This window comes from Falco biarmicus, chromosome 2 (genome assembly GCF_023638135.1).
Source record: "Falco biarmicus isolate bFalBia1 chromosome 2, bFalBia1.pri, whole genome shotgun sequence".
Lineage (NCBI taxonomy): Eukaryota > Metazoa > Chordata > Aves > Falconiformes > Falconidae > Falco > Falco biarmicus.
The window spans coordinates 58,577,483-58,600,322 of NC_079289.1; the positions used below are offsets into that span (position 1 = coordinate 58,577,483).

The window sequence follows — 22,840 nt, forward strand, 5'->3', positions numbered from 1 at the left end:
ACATGATTTTTCTGGGAATTGGAATGCAAATATAAGCTGTATTCCAGCTGACATGCAAATACCACAGTCATTGGAGACAGAGAAATGAAACGTTGCTGCTAACTCAATCTTCTATTACAACTTCTGTGCACATCTTAAACAAGTGGGAATACAAATGTCATTGGTTTCCCAAAAAGTCATGCTTCCACAAACAAAACAAAACACTTTCTTTTCAATAAGTGCTACAAGGTTAATGAAAGGTCCCTTGTCATATAATGATGCTAGAAATTTCTTGTCACTGACATATCTAAATACAAAGCAGAAAAAAATATTAAACTTGTATCACAAAGATGATCAACCTGCTAATCTTCTGTGTGTGTGTGTGTGTGCAGACAGCCAATGTAAAGTAATGCTAGCCCTCTAGTGTTAAAAAAAGAATTTAAATCTGTCATAGTTCTGCAATACCTTAGCAGAAAGCTCAGCTACTGAAAGTTGTCAAAATGCCCTCTCTTTGGCATTTCTGACCGTCCATCTCAGGGGGGATATAATGCTTGATTACAACTGTGGATGATCCAACATATATTAAAATAAAACACCGTAGCTAGATTGGCTCAGAAAACCAGTCTAACAGATTGTGCCGAGACCTTTTCCTACTGAAAAGCACTGATTTACCTGGAAGAAGACAGGCCTTGTGAAAGCAATCCAATCCCAAGCTGACTGTGTCTAACAGGGAAGCAAAAGAGAGCCAGGTGCCCCCAGCTCGGAGGGCACGTGGCAGGAGCTGTACGGCCACACTGCCCGGGGTGAGACCCTCTGCAGAAGCCTCATCACATCCACAGCACACACCCTGGGCGCCATTTGGTGTTTATGTGGGCCTAGCAAATAATCAGCATATTCTTTGTGTGTTTTGTTCGGCTTAGTTGTCTGGAATAAGGCAAGGCATGTACAGCACCAGCCATAGCCTGAAACCCATGTCCTGCATGCTCTGCAGCACAGCGGGGAGGCTTGCAGGGATACTTGGGGCCACAAAGCTGCTCACACGGTGCCTGAGGGCTGCTCGAAGCAGAGGGGGCTACAACCAGCACAGTCTCACCCCAAATGCCTCCTGGGGGGGTGGTTCCTGCTGTAAATTACCCCAAACTGCACTTTTATTTAGCACCTCAGCTGCAACTATATACAGATCATAAGAAAGGCCTCCTCTATGCAAAGCACTTGCAACCATATAATTAAAGGTGCGGTTTTAAAACCAATTAAGACGGCTGATGTGTAGACCTGTGGGAGCATTTTAATTCTAATTTTGCCATTAGAATAAAAGCAAGGCTATTCGGTTTTAACAGGGATCAATAGAAAAAAAAATCTTTAAACTGAAATAAACATTTCCACAGGTACTCAAACTGATCTAGAGAAATCGATTTCCAACAACAGGTTAAATTTAAGCTGGTGCAATGTCCTCATATAGATGAACCCTTACAGATGATGCATGCTAAACTGATGAATGCATATAAAGTTGAAATACCATCTATAGGACAAGGTCAGAGAAACATTCTTGCTGTTGCTGATCCAATTAAGATGAAGGTTTTAGTATGTGTATTTTTAAATCTGGAGTCTTTTACAGAGCTCAGTAGAAGCAACTGGGTGAAGAGTTAAACCGGCCAAGTTCAGGGCATCAAGCTCTACAGTGGAAGAACTGGAGCTGGCTATGAGCAACTGCATTTGAGCCCCTTGTTACTCACAGCAGCTAAACCAATTCACTGGGTCATGTCTTCAGGAGTGTCCGCAGCACAGGAGTGGATAAATTGCACGCCTGACATCACCGATCTGAAAGTTTCAGCAGAAAAGCTTAGGCAAGCCTTGCTGTGCCCCTTGACTGCTCTTGGCTGCCCAAGCACTGCGGTGCTAGAGGTTCCCTCTCCTGGTGGAGCACTCTGAGGGGCCCTGCACCTGCTTATCCTCTGCTGACCTCAGTAGAGCTTTAAATGCCCTCCACAGCAGGCGCAGTGGAAAATCCAGGTTTTTCCATGGAGTACAGGGGCACAGGCACCTATTTTGCACCAACCGGCTTTGATAAGGAGGTGGTTGTCTCCAACAGCGGGGCGGCTGGGGCCAGCATTGCCTACAAGGGCAATGCAAAACTTACCACCATGTGTCTCATCTCACTGGAGCAGTTGGCAGGCAGCTAAGGAGAAACTGGGAAAAGTTATTGGTTTTCTTCCTTGGTGATGTTTAGTTTTTGACACATTTGAAGTGCTTGGGAAGAAGACCCCTAGCAATGTCAGCAAACCAATGTTTTGGGTGAATCATTTTCAGCAAATAAAGCAAAACGTTCATTGTTGTGCATTTTTTAACACACTGACAACAAAGGCAGTGTTCTTTTTTCCCTGCATGCTATTTTTCTGTATGACATCATTCTTATGCCAGATAAAAAAAATCTATAGGAATCATACAATCACAGAATGGTTTGAGTTGGAAGGGATCTTCAAAGATCAAAGTTCAAGCCCAATGCCATGGCAACAACATCTTTAACTAGACCAGGTTGCTCAAAGCCCCATCCAACCTGACCTTGAATGCTTCCAGGGATGGGGCATCCACAACTTCTCTGGGCAACTTGGTCCAGTGTCTCCACCCTCATCATAAAGAATTTTCCTTATGTTCAATCTAAATCTACCCTTTGTCAGTTTAAAGCCATTAGCCCTTATCTTGTTACTACAGGCCTCAGTAAAAGTCTTTGTCTGCCTTTCTTATAAGCCCCCTTCATATATTGAATGGCTACAATAAGGTCTCCCCGGAGCCTTCTCTTGTCCAGGCTAAACCACCCCAGCTCTCCCAGCCTTTCTTCATAGCAGAAGTGCTCCAGCCCTCTGACCATTTTTGTGGCCCTCCTCTGGACCTGCTCCAACAGGTCCATGCCTTTCTTCTACTGAAGACCCCAGAGCTGGATGCAGTACTTCAGGTGGGGTAACACCAGAATGGCGAAAAGGGGCAAAACCACCTCCCCTGACCTGCTGGCCACGCTTCTTTTTCTGCAGTTACGGTCAGCTTTCTGGTCTGAGAGGACACACTTTTGGCTCATATCCACCCACCAGGATGAACTTTTCCTGGTGGACAGAAAAAAAGAAAAAAAAAAAAGGGTGAATTTTTGTGCATGATAAAAATTCATGTGGAAAATTAGTTTTTCATTGACCAAAGTTTTGGCAATTTTAAGTCTAATACAGCAAATAGGTTTTGATGGCATTTTACACAAAAGGGAAGAATCAAAACATGAAACCTGTTATTTTCAAAACAGAGGTACATTTGAGAAATGGACACATTAAGAAAAAGGTCAACCATTTCTTTGTTTTCTTAGCTTGGTCAGAACAACCGAGAAGCTTATGTAGAAAGACAGATTTGCTGATTATTTTTTTTTTTTTTTACATAGTTGCTAAAATGAAGAAAACCCAACCAACCCAAACCCTAAAATCCAACACCCAGGTAACACCTTTTTCTTTCTTTTTCTTTTTTCCTTTTCTCTTCTTCCTCTTTCTTTTTCTTTCTTTTTTTATTTTCTCTTTTTCTTTCTTGTTTTTAAATGTGCAGTAAACAGATTCCCTAGGCAGTATGAATTTAGAAACCTGAGGTGTGAAAGTACCTGATCTGTAGAATACGTAGTTCTTTGGGATGGGGGCATCAGATGCATTATAATGAGATCATAACTCTGTTCAGTCCCCCATTTCTTGGGAGCATTTACTGAGAATGCAGAATATGCCAAGGCATTTTCCCACTTACATGTAACTGGAGTGAAAAATCTAAAAGAAACCCAGAATACAGGGCATGTGAGGGGATGTGACATCCAGCTTCTCTGCTAATGAACTCAAGGACCAACCCTCTTCTCTTACCTTTGCAGGTAAATGTACTCACAAACAACAAACCCACCACAGTGTCTCGCATCATGTGGAGGATCCAGTTAGAACTTGACTGCTCAAGTCTCCAGGACTCACTGATGTTTATTTTGTATAAACCAGTTTGTTTCCAACCTTGGCAAAAGATTTCCTGAAACAAAGCAATGCCCACTGAGACAGTGGAGGCTTGTGCCACACAGGTGGTTGCTGCTTGAATCCCAAAAGAAGAAAAGGCTAATGTCAACAGCTCTTCAAGCTGATGGATAGTGGGTTTTTTGTTTTCTACCTGTACTTAAGAGGTTTCTTGCCTTTCCAGTAAGCTACCCTTTTATGAAACACACTTTTGTAGGTGCCCAAGTAATTTACTCAAATTCCCCAGTGCAGATATGCGAGTCAGGCAAAAGTATGAAACCAGTAAGGGTACTGGAATAAGTATCTGAGACAGAAACCTGTGGAAAGGGAACAAAATGCCACTATCTGTACACTTAGCTCACTGATGGGTTAATAACTTGGTGCTTAGAGGTTCTTCATGAAGAACAATGGACACCAGCTGCTATGGGGTCTGACACTAGGGCCCTTGGGATGAAAAGGAAGGTTAATTGCATTCTAGTGAGGCTCCCTTTGTGTTGCAGAGCAATTGAACAGACCAGGGCAGCCAACTTCCCAGCATCAGCCTATGCATTGCGGCAAGCTCATCTGTGGTGTGACTAAACTGCCTTCAACAGAAGGAATGAATTTAGCCTCCTAAAGCTAAATTCGAGGAGACTGGGATAATCGTATTGGTAATTTTGACTGACAAATCAGGGCACTATTTGTTTTCACTTGTGGAAATGTAGCAGCAGCAGGAGTGTGCACTCTTGGATGGAAGGTTTAGCATGCATCCTGCTTGCTGAGGCTCCAAATGTACTGTTACAACAGTGCGAACCCTTCTGCTTCAGTTATTCATGGACATACTTACCTGCACAATAAGAAGAGCCGTGGGCATGTTGTGAATAAAAGAAGAGAACAAAAAAGATGATTCTCACAAAGTCATTCACTTGCTTTTGGCATCTAAATCTTCTTTGGCTTCTCGGAAGCTGTGATACTGGTCTTTGAATGCAGACAATACTGAATGTAATGTTATTTTGAAGATGTTTAAGCCTGATTGGTCCTTATCAGTTAAAACAATGATGGTATTTTCAGCTTGCCAGATAAAATGTACTTTATGGTTTTAGCTCTTAGTTAAGTTGGATACATTCCAGTAGCAAATGGTTTCAGATTATTAATTTCTTCGTTACAAAAGTGAATTGAAATCTGACCTGACTTTGGAATGATATTGAGACTCACCTTTGCTGCTGTTCTCAGACTTCCCACAAGCTGGTTTTCATTCAAGCACTGACAACATGCACTACACTTTTTGCCCACAGAAGCCATGAAGGCTTTTACAACTCGCTTCCTATGGAACAGAGCTCTCTCGGTAGATGAAAAGGAGTCTAAACACTTTCTTCTTTTCATTTGTATAGCATAACTCTGGATTTAATTCTAGGGGCCAAGAGCACTGTAGGTAGTAACATTCCCCTGGCAATTTTTTGTTTACCTTTGTCTAGGGTCTGTTCTTGTTTGAACTTTTTTTCTCAGGCTGTCTGGACTGACTCTGATTTCCTGATGCACTGTTTCCTCTTTGTTCTCTCCATTGTTTGTGCAGGCTGCTTGAACTTCAGTCATTCCTCAACTCTGCTTCCTCACCTTCATGTGCAAATGCACATTGGTTGCTTTGCTGCAGAGTAGGAGTTTATCACCTTCTTCAGTTATGTCGGAGGTGCCATACTAAGGAGTTTTTCACCTTAACCTAGTTGCCCGGGTGCTCTAGCACGTATTCTTGTCACATCTTTGTAACTCCATTTCACTTCCTGTACCTGAAAAGGTAAAATGGGCAAAGGAACAGGTGAACATTGCTTTCCTAGAGCCAGCTTCCCAGTCAGATTAGATGGTCCAGAGATCTCGAAAAATAAATAATGAACAGTCCTATTTAGTCCCATTTTTTGAATGAGACCCCCTCGTGGCAGTACTGATGAGGTAATTTGCTGGACTTCTCACCAAAAAACAAATTAGAAGAGTGTGAAAGCATGTCTTGAAATAAGCCTGTACAAACCACATACCTAGCCACTATGCAGCAATATCAGAGACGGGCCAGATACAGCAGACACAGTCAGAAGGAAAACCAGAGGGAGGAATATTGCTTAAAGCAACTCACTTTTATTGACAGAGTACTGTAAGGCAAGGAAAAAATGTTTGCCAGATTTTTTAAAAAGAAGATTTGCAGCAACAATGATTCAGAAAGATCTGCAGTTCAATGTATTATTGAACTTTTAAAGATACTATCCTTTATAAATCAAATATTTCTCTTTCTGTCATATATACAAAAGCTCAACTTAAACAAGCACAAAACAGAACCCCAAAGAATGGACTTTCATATGAAGTTTTGTTGATGGTTCATCTCATAAACAAGAGAATGCACATGTTCTGTTACTATAGAGTTACAGTAGACCAGATTTAAACTTAAATATATACCAAAACACATAAAGAAACCACAAAATACAGATGTGTTCAATATGATTATTTTCAAAAAAGCCCTAAACCAGGTTCAACCATACACAAGGAAAAAACATTGATAGATGCCAAGAAAACTGTATTTTATGGCCCAAATTAATTTTGCATTTATGGTGAAGGTATCTGTAAAAACAATGCTGTATTCTGACCGCTCCTCATTAATATTTTGGCCAGAAAACATTGCAAAGCACTAGCTTTTTCTTGCTTTTTAAAGGATATATTTTTTAAGTGATGATGTATATTAACTGTGAGCCTCTTACAAGATCTCACATCAGGCCATGTTAGAGCAACCAATAATTTCCATAGGAAACAATGGTGACAGAAAGGTCCCAGCTATGCTAAAAAACCCAGTCGGTTAGCTACAAAATCTGCAACCTCTTATTTCTTCCCTGAGGGAAGGGTACATTTTTACCCCACATTTTTTTAGACAGGCTTAAGTTCTGAAACTGACAAACTTTGCTGCATTTTGTGGCTTTTCTTCTCTACCTCCATATCCGTATAGCATTGGCCTTTTACTGGAAAAAACATTTATGAAAGGGACAGCTGCTTTTCACCAGCAATAATACAGCACTACTGGTGCTTCATAAAATAACAGAAGGCTAACATGTAAAAATATTACGCATCGGGATAAAAGGGGCAAAGGTACTTAACCACAGTACAGTGTCATACCTTAGCTTCGCAGGGCTATAGCATGAGTAGTAACACGGGTAAGTAAAATTCACTTCTACCTGTACAGGCAAAACTGAACTGTATTTTAAAAGCCATACAATACTACTCTGTAATTAGAACCCCCAACATGCTAATTTTTATCACACAGACAAGAAGAAAGTTATCTTATGACTATGCAAGAAAGTGGGACCCAATTAAGAGAATAATGACACCATACATATATGTAACCAGTCTAGTCTGAAAATGAAGCATGAACCATGTTTTTCACATGGAGGTCTTTTGCTGGAATCATAAATGCACAGTTTTCATGTCTTTTTTTTTCTCCCCCCCCCCCCCCTTTTCTCTATGAAAATCAAGCTCTTTGCATAATTAACCAAAACCCAAAGATATTTACATTTTAAAAGCCAATCCTTCACCTTCTGATTTTAAAATGAGTTATCCTGTATCTTGCGTATTTTAAAAAAGGTCCAGAAAAAGCTTGGAATTGTAATTCAGAATCTGTACTTTGTAAAAATAATTTCCTTGAACATGAAGTCAGTGCTGACCTCTTCAGGTCATTTGTGAATAATAAAATCTTTCTAAAGAAATGTTACTAAATAAGAACTGAGGGAAAACACAAAAAGAAGAAATACATTACACCTGTAAAGTGTTCCCACTTCAAAGTATGGTATAGGTTGAAGAAAAACACAGAGGTATGTGTATCAAAATACATTTTCATTATGTAGCTACAGAACATCTGAAATCTTTAAATGCTCTGTCTGCTAAAGGTAATATATTCTCTCTGGTTTTGTTAGTACTGCTATTGTATACAGGTTTCTTGGAGTACAGTTAGTAAATGTGTGCTATGCTTCATATGGCAGAAAGATAAGCATCTGAAAAAATTTATGACATTGACTTCAAAGAAATTGTACATCACACAGCATCTTCAATTCTAAACATAGAAAAGTAGTTTGTACTTGAAGTGGTTGTTGTTGTAGTATGACTTAAATTTTTCTCAGATATCAAGAAGGTCCTCTCCACTCTCATCACTCTCCACAGTTAATTGCCTTGTCCACCATTTCTTGACTTCGGATCCACAAGAAGCAGCATCAGACATGGGATTCATTTTGCATGCAACGGATTTCATAGTTGAGCGCCCACCAAAGCGGAGGTTGACTGAAGACACTGAATGGCTTATTGGTTTGGGGGCTATGAAATCAAACAGAAAGTGCTGTATTAGAGTAGACCTACTTGAACATTTTTGGTTAGAATTCAGGTATACAGAACTGGCTGGACTGGGGCAGCTTTAAAATGATTTAGTGCAGAAAGAACAGGGCTCTGTTTCAATGAGGTTTTTTTCAGCTCCAACTGTTGACACTGCTCTCACTAATCTGCTGGTAGAGCAGTTTAACTAAGCGGTGCCTCATTTCATTCTACTGGGATGAACTGATGCAACAGATCTCTTCTTACCTGGTTAACTGCAACCTAAATGGTTTAGGCAGTACTTACATGCATTGTCCTGCTGGCAAAATGATGAAACTGGTAACTGCTGGAGAAAGGGAGGGAAAAGTGCATTTAGGGGTGGTAGCTACACCTAGAAAGTGGTATTTAGTGTGGCCTAGGGCTGGAAGCCAGTACAAGGTGTTGGTATGGCTTTAGGAAAGTACTAAAATAAATGTGTAAGCATATAAGTACTACAATTTATCTTGATGCTGCTTATGATCTTAAATACATGTCTTTGTTGGATTGGAGGCAGAATTCTTATCATCTGCCGGGCTGTACTGTGCATGGAGGTGACTCTCCTTTTCTGAGACCGTCCACTGAGGAACGTTCAAGGTTGACATGGGCAAGATCAAGTGCTAAGGGAACCCTGAACTCCTTCTCACATGACAAACCTATCCAGTTGGCTACAGTAGTACAATCCCTTCTTAGCATGCTCCCTCTTTTTCTCTCTGTTCCAACAAAATGTTGATCTTTGCTGCTCAGTGACATTTAAGTAGAAAACATGGATTGAAAGCTCTCTCTTAAGCTGTCCCATTTCTTGGACAAGTACTCTAGTCACAAAAGCAGGGTTAATGGCACTCGTAGCATAAGCATCTCTTCTACTTCCACTTAGATATGATTAGGGTCTGAACAGTGGCAGCCTTTTAATGCAGCACTCTGACTTGGAATAGGACTGACTGATGACAGCTGAAAGCAGGTTGATGTGTACACACCTAACATGCTGGTCACGAGTGTGGCAGGCAGCAGAGATCAATATGCACTTTATTACAGAATATTTCAGGTGGCGGAGAGTGCTCTTGAGATAAGGACTAAGGCCTCAGACTGTACCTATGCACCTCTCCCACCCTCCTACATATATATATAACTCTAAGTATAGTCTAGCCTTTCTTTTGTCATGGACTGTTGTTCCTAGAATAACTTGAGGATGTTTCCTGTTTCTGAGAAAATAAATGGGAAACTGTACCTGGCAATTCCTGGCTGAAGTGAAGATAAAAAAAATTATTATTATAGTGTTAAGGTGTAAGTCATAGGCTTGGTATGCTTAGGCAAGACAAGCCACTCAGAAGTTATTACTGTTGTTAGGAAAAACTTCATTCACTTCCAATGTGCTTTATATGATAAGAGAGAACTTTAAATGCACAAGACACTATCCCAAAATACGGGATAGTACAGTTCCTAATCCAAAGATCCTGAGTAAATGTATAAAAAAGTAAAAAAAACCCCAAACATCTGCATATGGCAATGCTTGAGCCCATCTTCCAGACTTTCAGAATTGGGTGGGAGGGGAGAGACTGCTGTATTTTATCATGCATGAGGGTAGAAAACACTTGATGTGGGTGCAAGCAGCAGGCAGCAGGCAGCAGGCAGCAGGCAGAACTGTGCATTACAAAGCCTCTCATGGTCTTGTTACTGTACAGCAGTGATTTGGTATATGGGGACTCTACTGATAAACATTTTTCACTTACCTGATGGCAAACGCCATTGTCCAAATTTCCGCTGAGGTTTCCCAGCATCTGCAGAGTCTTGTCGATAGCCACCTCTGTCAGAAAGTGTTGGGCTTAGTAGCTGCTGCTGGCTACTTGTCTGAACATAGAAAAAAGAATCTCAGTCATAGTTCTCCATTGCATGGGGATAATCCTAAGAAGGGTTATCTTTCTATTCTTTTTTCCAAGAATTCCAAGCTTTATACAATATTTCCAAGCTTTATACAAAATGCAAACAAAACATAATGCCATTTGTTAAGGCAGCATGGCTTCTATTCTTTACTGCCCCAGAAAACTACTACTAATAGGAAAAAAATAAAACGAACATTCAGGCTCAATTCAGTTACACAGAGTCACTGAAGGGTACAAAATTCTCAGCCTTCTGCAGTGGAGTCCTTACGTTGTACCTTCGTCATTCCCTACCCTGGAAGAGCCCAGGACTCCTACTCAGAGGACCCATCGTGCCCAATGTTATTACTCAGTGTAAACACGTCTTCAGAATGCTTGAACAGGAAAGCCTCACATCCCTGAGCCTGTACACAGCTCATGCTAGAGCTGAAAGTTGGTGCTGCCGGAGTCGTACAGCTGAGTTTGCCCTTTATGGTGCTAGCAAGACAGTGAACTAAGCTGGGGAATTACTGCCTTAGACCATCTTGCCTTTACATCTAAAGGCAAAGAATGAGGCAAAACAAGACAGTACTACCAACTTTTCTAGTTAAAATGATTTTTTTTTTTTTAAAAAAGTAAGAAACATGTAAGTTTTCTGAATTTGTTCTGAGTAGCTGGTGATCTTCTGGTTACCATACCTCTGGCTGTGCACTATTATCCTGATTAAGAGCATTCATATCTTCGCTTGGCTGTGTTGTCTCAATGCTGGGAGGATTCAGAAACCGGCTCAACTCCTGCTGTTGACTCTCTCGTAGACTATGGATAATGCTGCATGACTGCTGTTGTTTCTATCAAGGTACAATATGTGACAACAAAAATGTTCTCATTGGTGTGTCACAGTGTTTGATTTTTTTTTAAGCCTTCTAAATATTTAACAAAACAGTGAGCGCCAGATGTGCATACCAGGTGCATCGATAAAGCCACGTGTATCAGATGGTTGCTATTTAAATGAAGTGACTTCCAGCGTATGTCTAACCTTTACGTAGGGAACAGAGGATGAAACTTATAAACTATATTAAGTGGAAGGCAAGTCGCTCAATTATTGGTTTAAACCTAGAGTTTGAAAACATACATTTTTTAATTTATGTGCTAAAAGTTCTTGCAAAGAAAAAGAAACAAGGAAACTGGTAGAGACTCACTAAGAATTACATGAAGGCAATGAAAAAAATCTGATTTCTTTCATGGACTTTGGAACAGGCTGCCAATAAGATTGAATAAAACAGTAGCGGAAACCTTGTGACTAAGCATAGATTTACAGTACAAATAGAAAAACAAAACCACTGCCATTATGATCTTACAATCTAATTTGCTTTTAAATTAAAATAAACAGCCCTTAGGAAGGGTTTCACTTTCCTGGGTAGTTTTCACATGCTCCCTCTAGAGAGACTTAGAGACTAACAAGAGAATTTGAAAATATATATTAACTTCTATAATTACATTCAGTTTATAAAAGGTTCATATAATGTGAAATGATCTGAACCATATTATTAGAGTGAAATGAATACTGTATTTACTTTAACATAGTGTAATTCAACATCATAATGAAATGAACAACAGAGTTAAAAAAACCCAGAACTGAGAGTAAGATTTAATTTCATGCCATTATTATTACAGAGATGAGATCAAAATGAAACTATCTATCTGAATATGCCTTGAACATTGACGTTTCAGCTGGAATGTACATTACATTCAAATTGTCCGGTTACCTTTTTTTATAAATTTACAAGCAGAAAAAGCCAGATCCCATGATCACAGATCTCTATGGAAAACCTCCACTCACATGAAGTAAGCTTTTAAAAAAATAAAAAGTATATGCATCAAGACATGGGCTCAGCCTTACAGTAACTGAAAAATCAGTCATCAATGCAACCAGGTTGTGACTTTTTATATAAAGGAAGAGTGTTTTTTGGAAGATAAGAGGAGAGTCAGTCCAAAACCTGATTGTAGCTATGGCTGAGCAAAGGCAAAAATATTTCTGACTATCAGAAGCATTGCGTAAACACAATACAGAAGTACTAGCTAGGTCTGTACTAGTAAATTAAAAAGACGGGTTTTCTGCCGTGCTGAAGCCAAGTGACAGGCCAGGATTTGTATAATCTGGCCAATCTTCCCTCTACTGCACAAGACCGCTCCAACCGCTGCCTGCTGGGAGCAGTCTCCACCCGGACCTATGCCTGGAGGGCAGTGATGCTCCTATGGTAGTGGTATGGGAGAGTATGAATATGCACTGGCCAGAACTATACTGAGCAATATGCTAATGAGTATGAGTGACCCCATCTGAGTCCTGACCTGATGCCTTGGCCCTACTTAATTTACTGACATAGGCACAGCTACTGTGTGCCATGGTTCATATACCTGATTCGCATGTACACGCTGCTCATTTGCACACACAGTTACTGTAATGGTCACTTAAACAACGTATTTTGATATGAGTTCAATTTGAAGAGTCATCTGCTGGTGACTGATCATGGTATCTTCTGCCACCAGAGGCAAAGAAATTACACAATTAGATTCTGAGAGGAAGGATTAGGCCTGTGAGGTTTCACCAGATTACATTGTTTTTTCTTTATTCCTTTGACTTTGGTCTCTGCACATGTGCCTTACTGCTGTATTAAAAAGACATAAATTTTGGCAGGAAGACAGCTTTTGCCTTCAAAAGATGCTTATTTTTGTAGCACTTTCAATTGAGCTGTAACATATTTTTTTTTCTGAATTAGCAGCTGCTACGTACTTCTTTACATAAATATTATTGTGACTCCAGAGTAAATGAAGACTAGTGACAGCAAATTCCAGCACTTTTGAACAGTTCAATTTCTACAACTATTTCGATCCTGTTTTAGCTTTACTTACTGCTCTGATTCGCTTTAAGCACTTCTTTAGCCACATGCGTATGGTCTGTTTAGCCACCTCCTCTTCTATGGTATATTCCAGTTGCTCCCTAGCAAGCAGCTCTTCCAGTTGAAGACTTTTTCTGATATCAACAGACCTATATGAAAGCATGCTGGAAGAAACAGATATTTTTTTTTTTTAAATGCTGGTGAACTTACATTTTAATTCAGAAAATCAAAGCTCATACTGAAGAGCTTAATGCAAGAATACATAATTCAGGTGTGTGTAATAAATTCTCATTTGAAGCTAAAAAAATGATGAGATGATTCTAGAAGAGACATGCAGTGCTCAAATTAAGATCTTATCACCTACATCCAGCCGTCCAACAAAGATAAGCTTCTGAACTGTAAGCAGCCAGGGCATATGTAGTGGCTTAGTTTGGTGTCCCCCTGTCATCCCGCCCCCCCAGTTTACACTTGCATAATGTTCCCACTTCTATTTTATTTCTAGTCAGATTTACTGTCATGTCGCTACATGTGTGGGGACAGTATTTCATAACTTGGGATACAAGAACAACATGTGTTTTCTGTTTATGACAAATGAAAATTTTAAAATTACTCAGAGCTGATTCCCTAGGACCTGCATTTTCCATCACTAATATTTGCAAGGAAAAAAGGGAAATCTAATATTTGTGTTACATTTAAAATGGCAGTATCTCTATGGCTACCAGCCTTGCCTTTTCCCAAGCCTAATAAATACCTGTTAGCCTGGAGAGAAAAACAGGTCAATATACCCCTTCTACAAATTTAGAGAAAATATCAGAGTACCTGAGCACGTCATGGAAAGTGACATCACCACCATTATGGAGCCGCTCCATTTCGTAGCACATGTGCTTGAACAGCAGCTTGTCCTTGTCAAGATCCACCTCCAGCCTGCCTCGCAAAAGCCTCAGCAGAAATTTCACTCGGAAGGTAGGGATTACTCCCTGTGTAAAATTGCATAATAGGTGGTAAATTATTACTGACCTAACAACCAGCTCAGACATTCAGGCTGATCGCTGTGAGAAATGCTATTTCTCTAAAGACTCTGTTTCAAATCCTGGCCTATTTAAGTCACTGTGAATACATTGCTGAAGAATATATGCATGCAGCCAGCTCTTCAGCACATTCATGGAAGTCTGCTGTTATTTAACTGATACACAATAAGAATCTGTGCTGTTAATTTTGCCAGAAATTTTCAAAATTGCTTGGGGATTTAATTTCTCCATTTGCATTAATCTGTAATTAGAATCATATGCCCAAAGAGCCGCCTTTGAAAAAAACTGAGATTAAACTGCAATTTAAACATTCAACCTGTCCCCTTCACTGTGCATTTTTAGACAGGAGAATGTTGGGAGTTTATTGGCTTTTCAAAGGTCTTCTGCTCAACCTAGCACATGTTGCACTTTTTGTGACAACAATTTTGATCTGCTTCTAAAAATTAGGACTGAAAGTATTTTTCCTTGAAACAGTGGTATTGACACTCTTCCAAGTGTTTTGTTCTGCTAAATGAGCCTGAGTGGAAGTACTTTCGCTGTAGTGTGTTGTTCCACATCAGAGAGAAAAACTGTCGGTGCTGGGCACAATGGATGCAGAACTCTCCATCTCCAGCAGTACAGACTGGCTTCCATCTCCAGCAAAGCCATGTGCCAGCTACAAGCAACCAACTTCTTTCATCATAACGTTGCTTATGTTCAAGTCTTAGTGATGTCATGAATCATTCAGATGATGATTTAAGTTGTGTGGGCATCTGAACAGCTTAGTCTCCCAGATGCAATTCTTATCCCAAAATCACAGAATGGTTGAGGTTGGAAGGGATCTCCAGAGGCCACCTGGTCTGACACCTCTGCTTAAGCTGGGCCTCCTAAAGGCAGTTTCCCAGGACCATGTCCAGATGGCTTTTGAGTATCTCTAAGGATGGGGACTCTACAGCCTCTGTGGGCCACCCGCACCAGTGCTCAGTCACCCTCCCACAGAAAAAGTGTTTCCTGATGTTCAGAGGGAACCTTCTGAGTTTCAGCTTGTGCCCACTGCCTCTGGTCCTGTCCACTGGGCACCACCGAAGAGAACCTGGCTCCATCTGTTGCAGCACTCTCCAAACTAGCTGGCTGCAACAAGGTCTTTCACCATCTCGTTCATTTGTACGTACATGCATGCGTGCTGTGCTCTTCTCTCTGCTTCTTCCTCCTCTCTCTTCCTTGGCTGCTCTCTCTTCATCGGCTGCCCAACCACTTAACAGAACCAGCCACAGCTGCACCTTATCGACATCAGCCAACCCACTTCCCCCAAGCCAGCCCACAGCTGTATGTTGTCAATATTAACTAACTCAGCTTCATTCCTCTACATGCATATTCTTTGCATCCTCCCTTCAGTTATTCACGTACACTGATGAGATCCCCCCTGAGGCTTCTCTTTTCCAGGCTGAACAGTGTCAGCTCTCTCAGCCTTTTCTCATAAAAGGCATGCTCTAATCCCTTCATCATCTTTGTGTCCCTTTGCTGGACTCTTTCCAGTATGTCTAGACCTCTGTTGCAGAGAAGTCCAGAGCTGGACCCAGGACTACAGGTGTGCCCTCACCAGTGCCAAGTATAGGGGAAAGATCCTCCCTCTTGGCCTGCTGGCAACCCTTTGCCTAATGCAGCCCAGGATACCATTAGCCCTCTTTGCCACAAGGGCACCGCTGGCTCATGTTCAACTTGGTGTCCACCAGGACCCCTAGGTTATTTCCTGGCAAGCTGTTTTCCAGCTGGTCAGCCTGCAGCATGTACTTTATGCCTGGGGCTGTTCTTCCGTAGGTGCAGGGCTTTGCACCTCCCCTCGCTGAATCACAAGGATCCTGTCATCCCATTTCTCCAGTCTAAATGCACCTAAATGATCCATCTGGATGGCATCATGACCCTCTGGCGTATCAGCCACTCCTCCCAGTTTGGTGTCATCTGCAAACTTGTTGGGGGCGCACTCTACCCCATCATCCAGAGCACGAATGAAGATGTTGAACAGGACTGGACTCAGTATTGACCACTGGGGTACATGACTAGTTTCTGGCCTCCAACTAGAACCTGTGCTGCTGATCATCACCCTCTGGACCTGGCCATTCAGCTAGTTTTCAGTCACTTCATCATCTTCTCATCCAGCCCATACTTCATTGGGTTCTCTATGAGCATCTTACAGGAGACAGTGCTGAAATCTCAGCAAAGCTCTTCTGAAGATCAAACACATAAATGGATGTGAGTCTGTAGACTTCCAAGGGAACAACTCTCAGGAGACCAGGCAGAAAGATGCTATTTATTGATCCCATCAATATCTACATTTGTTTTTAAATTTACTATTATAAGTACTTCACAGGAGTAAAGAATACAGGTTAGTACCTAAGGGCCATGAACAATGTTAGATCGTGCTTGCTGAACATTTAGAACTTGAACAGTAACTGCTCAGTGAGCCTTGTCAGCATACTTTGTTTTCCCCATATGTGTAATTTAGGAAAAATGTAAACTTACTGGATTTCTGTGTTCATTATCAACTTTCTTACCTCTCTTTTGTCATCAACCATGTTCCATATAATTTGAAAATGCCTAAGATCATTATAGCTTAAAAGTTGGTCTTCTTCAGTTGAGTAAAACAATGAGAAATTCTCCACAATGATAGCTGAAAACCACAAAACCAAAATACACTATAAAGAAAGCTGGTAGTTACATTCTAACTGGTTAACACCTATAAGTAACAATGGATTTCAACAGAATATGAATTCTGTTGTGCAAACTTCATATTAATCAATGCCTTTAGCTGTATGTTTAGACAAAAACTATGTATGGGTAATATAGTCATGCTACATCAATATTCATTGTGCTCACTTTTAAAAAGCTGTATCTTAAATGCTGGTGAGATGCCTAATCTACTATCCTCTAAGGTCAATTAGGTGAATTCCAGTGATGTTGGAAAAATGTTAACTGGAGGAAGGAAAAGCTCAGAAAAACAGTATTTCTTAGGGTAACTATAAAAATGCAACACATCTCTTTGTTCAAAAAACTTTCATTCCCAAAATTTCTGTTTTAGCATACACCCTGCCAGAGAAGTATCAAAATCATCATATACATATAAGGTAACAGTAAAGGTACGAGGTTACCTCATGCCTGGATATCACAACACTCACATCTAACATACTACATGCTAAGGTGGACCTTTTTTTTCTTAATGTATAGTTTCACTTACCAACAAGCAAATTTAGCATGATGTATGCAATGATGACATAAAATGAACAGAAATACATAAGAGCACCAGCATAATTTCCACAGTCTGTTTTCCAGTAGGTGCTGTTATCTGGCGTACAAAATGGAGGCTGAACCTTCAAAACAAAAGAAAACCAAGTCATTCAATCATAAAGAAAGATTCTTAATTTCTATGCAATCAATACAGTATTTATAACTGTAATTTCTTTAAAGTTTCCCAATTAGGGAATAATACTGTAGGCATTATCGTGGGCAGGTTTTTGTTGTTCCTTTAGTGGTTAGTAATCAGAAACCAGACAGAAGCATGACAAAAAAGGCCTAGGTGTGGGCCTCACTACCACACACAAGGCACACTGTGCATTATGCCACTGTAAGGAAACAACCTGTTGTGCTGAAATGTGGTTTTCAAAAAACTTCCCTGCCCATTAATTTCAAAAAGGAAGGGAATATGATTTTCATTGCAATGGAAACCACAGATGGAAATTTACTTGGGAAAAATAGGATGATTCAAGGACAAATGTTGAGGTCATCAAGACTACCATTCACACGGAATGAGCCAGAGTGCAGGCGTGAAAGACAAAGTTAATGTAAAAAGTCACCTTGCCCCAGTCCAAGCAGAGGTAACAGTGAGAAAGCAAGTTACTGCACTTCTGATTTTGGAAACAACTTTTTATTTTTGTTTTAATATCATGTAATAGCCTAGCTCCACAAAATAGTACAGTGAGTGTGTGACTGGAACTGCAATCTGTGTGTCCTATTCGGAGGTTATCTCTTGAAGAGAGAAAGGCCATCACAACACTCTTGAAGAGAGAAAGGCCATCACAACATTCCTTGTACAAAGCTATGATACCAGAAACACTTTAAGGGTGTCTCCTGCTTCTTGCCTATGTTATCTCTGGCAGCATTGTATTTACCATGCAGTCATGCATAATTTTGTTCCAGTCTTCTCCAGTAACTATTCTGAAGAGCACAGTAATAGCCTTGCCAGCTGATGAAAAATTTGCATGTCTGTTAGAGAGAGAGAGAGAGAGAGAGAGGTAAAGGGAGAGATCATTTCACACCCCAGAACTAAAATGCTGGCAAGAATAAATGCAAATAATTTCAATTTTCTACTGTTCTACTATTTTAAACTAAAAATAGTTACAGTACTTTTTGAATGAGCTCACTGAATTACTTATTTTGTGACTTAAGATACAATAACTGAACTTCAGCTCAGACATAGGTCTGAGTATTTTGACTCATTTTATCAGAGCTAAAACACACTCAAGGCCAGATCCTATCTCCTGTCTCCATTCTCTTCCTGAAGCCTGATGATGCTACTGATTGGGAAATCTCCAGTTAACAGCAAGTTCACAGGACTGTCCCCTCTCTGCATCAGCCTGGATACAGATCATGTTTCTGGGTGATGCCATTAAGGTGTAGTATGTGCACTGTGTTTCAGCAGCTTATGGCTAGAGCAGCACTGCTTTGAAACATATTCCAGCTGGCATGATGGAGAACAGCTCTCAGTCTGCTCTGGGCTGGATTGGCTGTTATTGGTCCAGTGCACAAGGGCTGGAAAGACAGCTTGGTGTCTGCTATCAGAAATTCTGTTTTAGAGTTCTTCAGCTAGACCTGGGGACTTGTCTGGTTTTTACCATGGATAAATTTCTCTCTAGCAGAATGTGATTTTTTCAGGCTGTTTAAAGAACATCCCCATAAGGTAGTAAGTACATACTGTACCTGTTAATGTTCTCCCCGTATTTCACTGTACCAAATAAAACCACTCCAGCAAAAGCATAACAAAGAAGCAGTAAGAACATTCCCACTATGATGAAGAAGCTCTTGTACATGCTGACAACCACAGTCAGGAGTAGCATTTTTAGTGTCACCTGTCACAGAGAAAAAGCAATCCATGATGCCATTCAGGAAACCAGAGATAAAAGGGAAAAGGGAGTTATTGCACTTGCCATTTTGACAACAAATTCTTTACACATGTACGTTAATGGATGACCCCAGTGAAATGGTACATTTTGATTCTGATTTGAACTAAACATTTTGCGCCTTCCTCTGAAATTCAGTGTGCTTTTTACTTGTTAAAGAGATCCGCGCATCTGCCTAATTTACAAGGTCAAGATGTTGCTCCTCAAAGAGTAGATGTAGGATAACATAGCAATAATACAGAACAAGCTTAATTATAATATTCTAGGATCAGTATACTGCAGAAGTATCAAAATTAGCATTGCATGAGCAGTGGTGCAGTAAACTACTTTGGGCTTATCTTAAAGTGATGACAACTGTTAGGTGGAAATCACAGATACTGCAGCCTACCAAAAGGAATGGGTTGATGTAGAGAGAAGGGGATTTCCTCAAGATCAGCACAGCTTGATCAAACTAGTAATTTCTCACACAATTTGGCTTAAGAAGAGAGCATAATTTTGGAAATTACATAGGGTGTAGGCCTTGACATTAGATTTCACTTTCCCATGCATGCATATTGTACATTTCACTCTTGATAAAAGTTACCACCCTAGATTGTCCTAACACCCTCAGCCACCTTGGATGCTACGGAAAATTCTCTTTAATGGGACTGAGGATAGCAGCTTTCATTAGAATCATGACAAACTGGTAAGTCATGCTGACTTTTAGTCATCATATTGCATCACAACAGATAAATTAGTGAAACTGATACAATTCCTAACATGAAAGCACAAACGACTAGGTTAAAACCTTGAAAAAACTTTAGAATCAATCAGAAAGCATTGAAGGCAATCACTTGGTCTGGCTGCATAGGAGAAGCAAGGAATTTTTATCTGACTTTCAAGGCTCTACAGGCTCTGTGTAGTTTGACTGAAGGAAGACTTTTTATTTTTACTGCACAAACCCTCTAAGTTGCTGTGCTTAACCCTGGCAACCTAGTACAGCAGTCTTTTCATCACATTTACTTTAACATGCTAGACTTCACAGAAAATGTTTGGATAGTCTAAGATGTTCTACAGCAAGAGGATGCAGAGTGTCACCACTTGTTAAACAAATGTGTTTGTTCTCTGCCTATGCTTATTCTGCCAGCCTACTCTAATTACATCAGAGTGATTCCAAACACAGAACAAATGTAAACTTTGGAAGTGAATTACTCTGTTGCCATGCCAGTGTTTCCAGAAGACTATCTTAGCCCAATATATTTTTAAAATTGAACATAAATCTTTTACTGTGATAAGATGTACATTATAGAGATACAAGACACAGACCTGTACTGTGGAGGGAGAAACTTCTATAAGACAGTACTATCATAACAAGATGAGGGCATCAACTACCACTCCACTAGTCTTGCAGAGAAAATAAATAAATATAATGCACATCAGACCACACTGAAATGGCAAGTACTGAAAGTATCACAATGTTATGTTCAGAGTTTGAGAGAGCATTTTTAAAAAACTACATGGCATTGCGATGCAGTTGTACTTTTTTTTGTTGTTGCAAAAATTGCAGCTTTTCCAGTAACCATAATATAATGCTATTATATAATACAGCTAAAATCCTGACATTTTAAAGACAGAGTGTAAAATTGGAGAGTGCTGCTTGAAGTGTCCTTTTTTTTCCTTGCATATAAAATAGAGCCTTACAGAATGTGCACTAGAAACACGTAGTATCTAGTCCTTTAATCCATACATGAGCACTGCAATAGTTGTAGTTCCTAATTTATACTTACATGCTTCCCACAAATTGAGAAAAACCTGAAGACAATTACGCATGCCCCCATCATGTAAGTGTATGCATTCTGGAACAGAAACACAGAAGACTTAATACATTGTCTCCCAGGGATCTCATGGAAAGATCATGATAATTGGTCTTTTAATAATGTAGGGCAGTTGCTATATGAAATAAGAGAAATCATAAACTAGTAGCACTAATACTTCAGTAAGTGGAGCAGTAAGAAACTAATAGAAGATGTTCCACCGCTTCAAAAATACTAATTCAACCTCTCCACACATCATTTCAAAAACTCTTCAATCCTCTATTAACTGGGCTGTAATCATGTCCAGCAGCCCCAGTCTACTTGTCTAGACAGCTGCTGGCTTACAGAAACTCCCCAGGCCTTCCCAGCTACTCCGCAGCAGGAAGCAAACTGTGAATGTCAGGGCAAAATGACTAGTCACACAAGACAGGTTTTCCTCCAAACAGAGCTTGCCGGCAGACAAAAGAGAAGCCTGCACAGCCATTATAGGGTTGTGGCTTCAACAACTTGTGATTGATCACAAGTCTCAGCTATCCCCTCTCCTTCCCTTGTATATAAGGGAACCAGGGGGTAGCCAAATTGATAAATCTGGAGTGGGATGGAGGGAGAGTAGATCTCCATCCCCTCTCCTCCACACCTTCTTGGATTAAACATTGTCCCTTTATCAAAACCAGAGCTCCAGAATTGCTTCTGTGTTTGGGACAGATTGTATTGTTCAGCAGTTTTGCAACTATGCCTTCTTCCAGCCCACTGCTCCTGTCTGCATACTGTGCATTGCCTCTTTCTTTCTTGACGTTCATGAGACTTCTGTGGGCAGGAGCTCTCAGTGTCTTCAGATTCCATCCTTTCTTCACTCACATCCTCCCTAAAGACTTCATTTTTCTACACATTTACCACCTCTACCTCAAGTCAGTAAGACAAGTTTTGTACTTCATCGTTGCCCAAGACAACAATTCCTTCTTCTTAGCATCAAACTTAATTTATTTCATCCATATTTCAGCCTTATTAAACTCCCGAGGGTTTATCTGGGTGTATAGAAGCAATCCTGTTGCTGCTGCTTAACAGAAAAAATCAAGCTAAATCACTGGAACTGCGTTTTATAAATCTTACCAGTAAGGCAAAGTGAAGTATCACCCATATAACTCCAAGAGATGTCACCAAGAGATCGTACCGATTTCTTCTGCTTTGCCAGAAGCCAGAAGGTGACATGGCAATAATCTTCATTGTGACCTACAGATAACAGCAATTTCTCAGGTGCACTGAAGAAATGGTTATTTCTTGCTATACAAACCTCTTCCATTCTCTAAAATGTTCGATTGAATTAATCTTACGAAATAGTTTCAAACAACCAAGGGCAGGTTTCATGTCAGCTAAGTGTTCCCACATAGACAGGTTAGGCTGCTAGACTAACCAGAACATCTAAGCTTCCTTAGATAAAGGAAAAGTGGTATTTTTGGAAGACCACAAATGACCAAGACCAGGGTCTCTCTCTCTCTCTCTCCATCAAGTACTGAAGGAAGGGGTGTAGCTGACCACCTCAGACTGAATGCTTAATGCATAGATTGCTGAGGTGAATGTGGGCTTAAGTTTTCTTACAGTTAAACAAGTAATGAAGTTAGAAAATGATTGTCAATAACACGTGGCTGAAAGAGGTAGTAGTATCCTATCTATCTAGCTGTCTGTAAACAGGCTAAAATCACATAAGCACATTTGAACTCAAGAATATAATTGTGTTCTGTAGCACCTATAGTTCTAATTAATTATAAAGCTTTCCCACATTGCAAAT

The 22,840-nt window shown here is 40.3% G+C and overlaps 1 protein-coding gene across 3 annotated transcripts in view; it reads right to left on the reverse strand.

Annotated features, from left to right (window-relative positions):
• Nucleotides 1-6,067: 6,067 nt before the first annotated feature.
• NALCN (sodium leak channel, non-selective) overlaps nt 6,068-22,840 on the reverse strand; it is a 249,642-nt gene continuing 232,869 nt past the window's right edge. For 2 of the 3 annotated variants that reach the window (XM_056328710.1, XM_056328712.1), the window contains 11 exons: nt 22,165-22,284; nt 21,028-21,096; nt 19,062-19,210; nt 18,254-18,347; nt 17,323-17,455; nt 16,643-16,758; nt 13,903-14,060; nt 13,097-13,247; nt 10,885-11,034; nt 10,061-10,178; nt 6,068-8,300 (listed from right to left, as the gene is read on the reverse strand). In XM_056328710.1, coding sequence (XP_056184685.1) covers nt 8,107-8,300; nt 10,061-10,178; nt 10,885-11,034; nt 13,097-13,247; nt 13,903-14,060; nt 16,643-16,758; nt 17,323-17,455; nt 18,254-18,347; nt 19,062-19,210; nt 21,028-21,096; nt 22,165-22,284 — 1,452 coding nt within the window. In that variant the 3' untranslated portion in view covers nt 6,068-8,106. Of the gene's footprint in view, nt 8,301-8,600; nt 8,641-10,060; nt 10,179-10,884; nt 11,035-13,096; nt 13,248-13,902; nt 14,061-16,642; nt 16,759-17,322; nt 17,456-18,253; nt 18,348-19,061; nt 19,211-21,027; nt 21,097-22,164; nt 22,285-22,840 lie in introns of all 3 variants that reach the window. The other variant, XM_056328711.1, reaches the window with a different exon arrangement.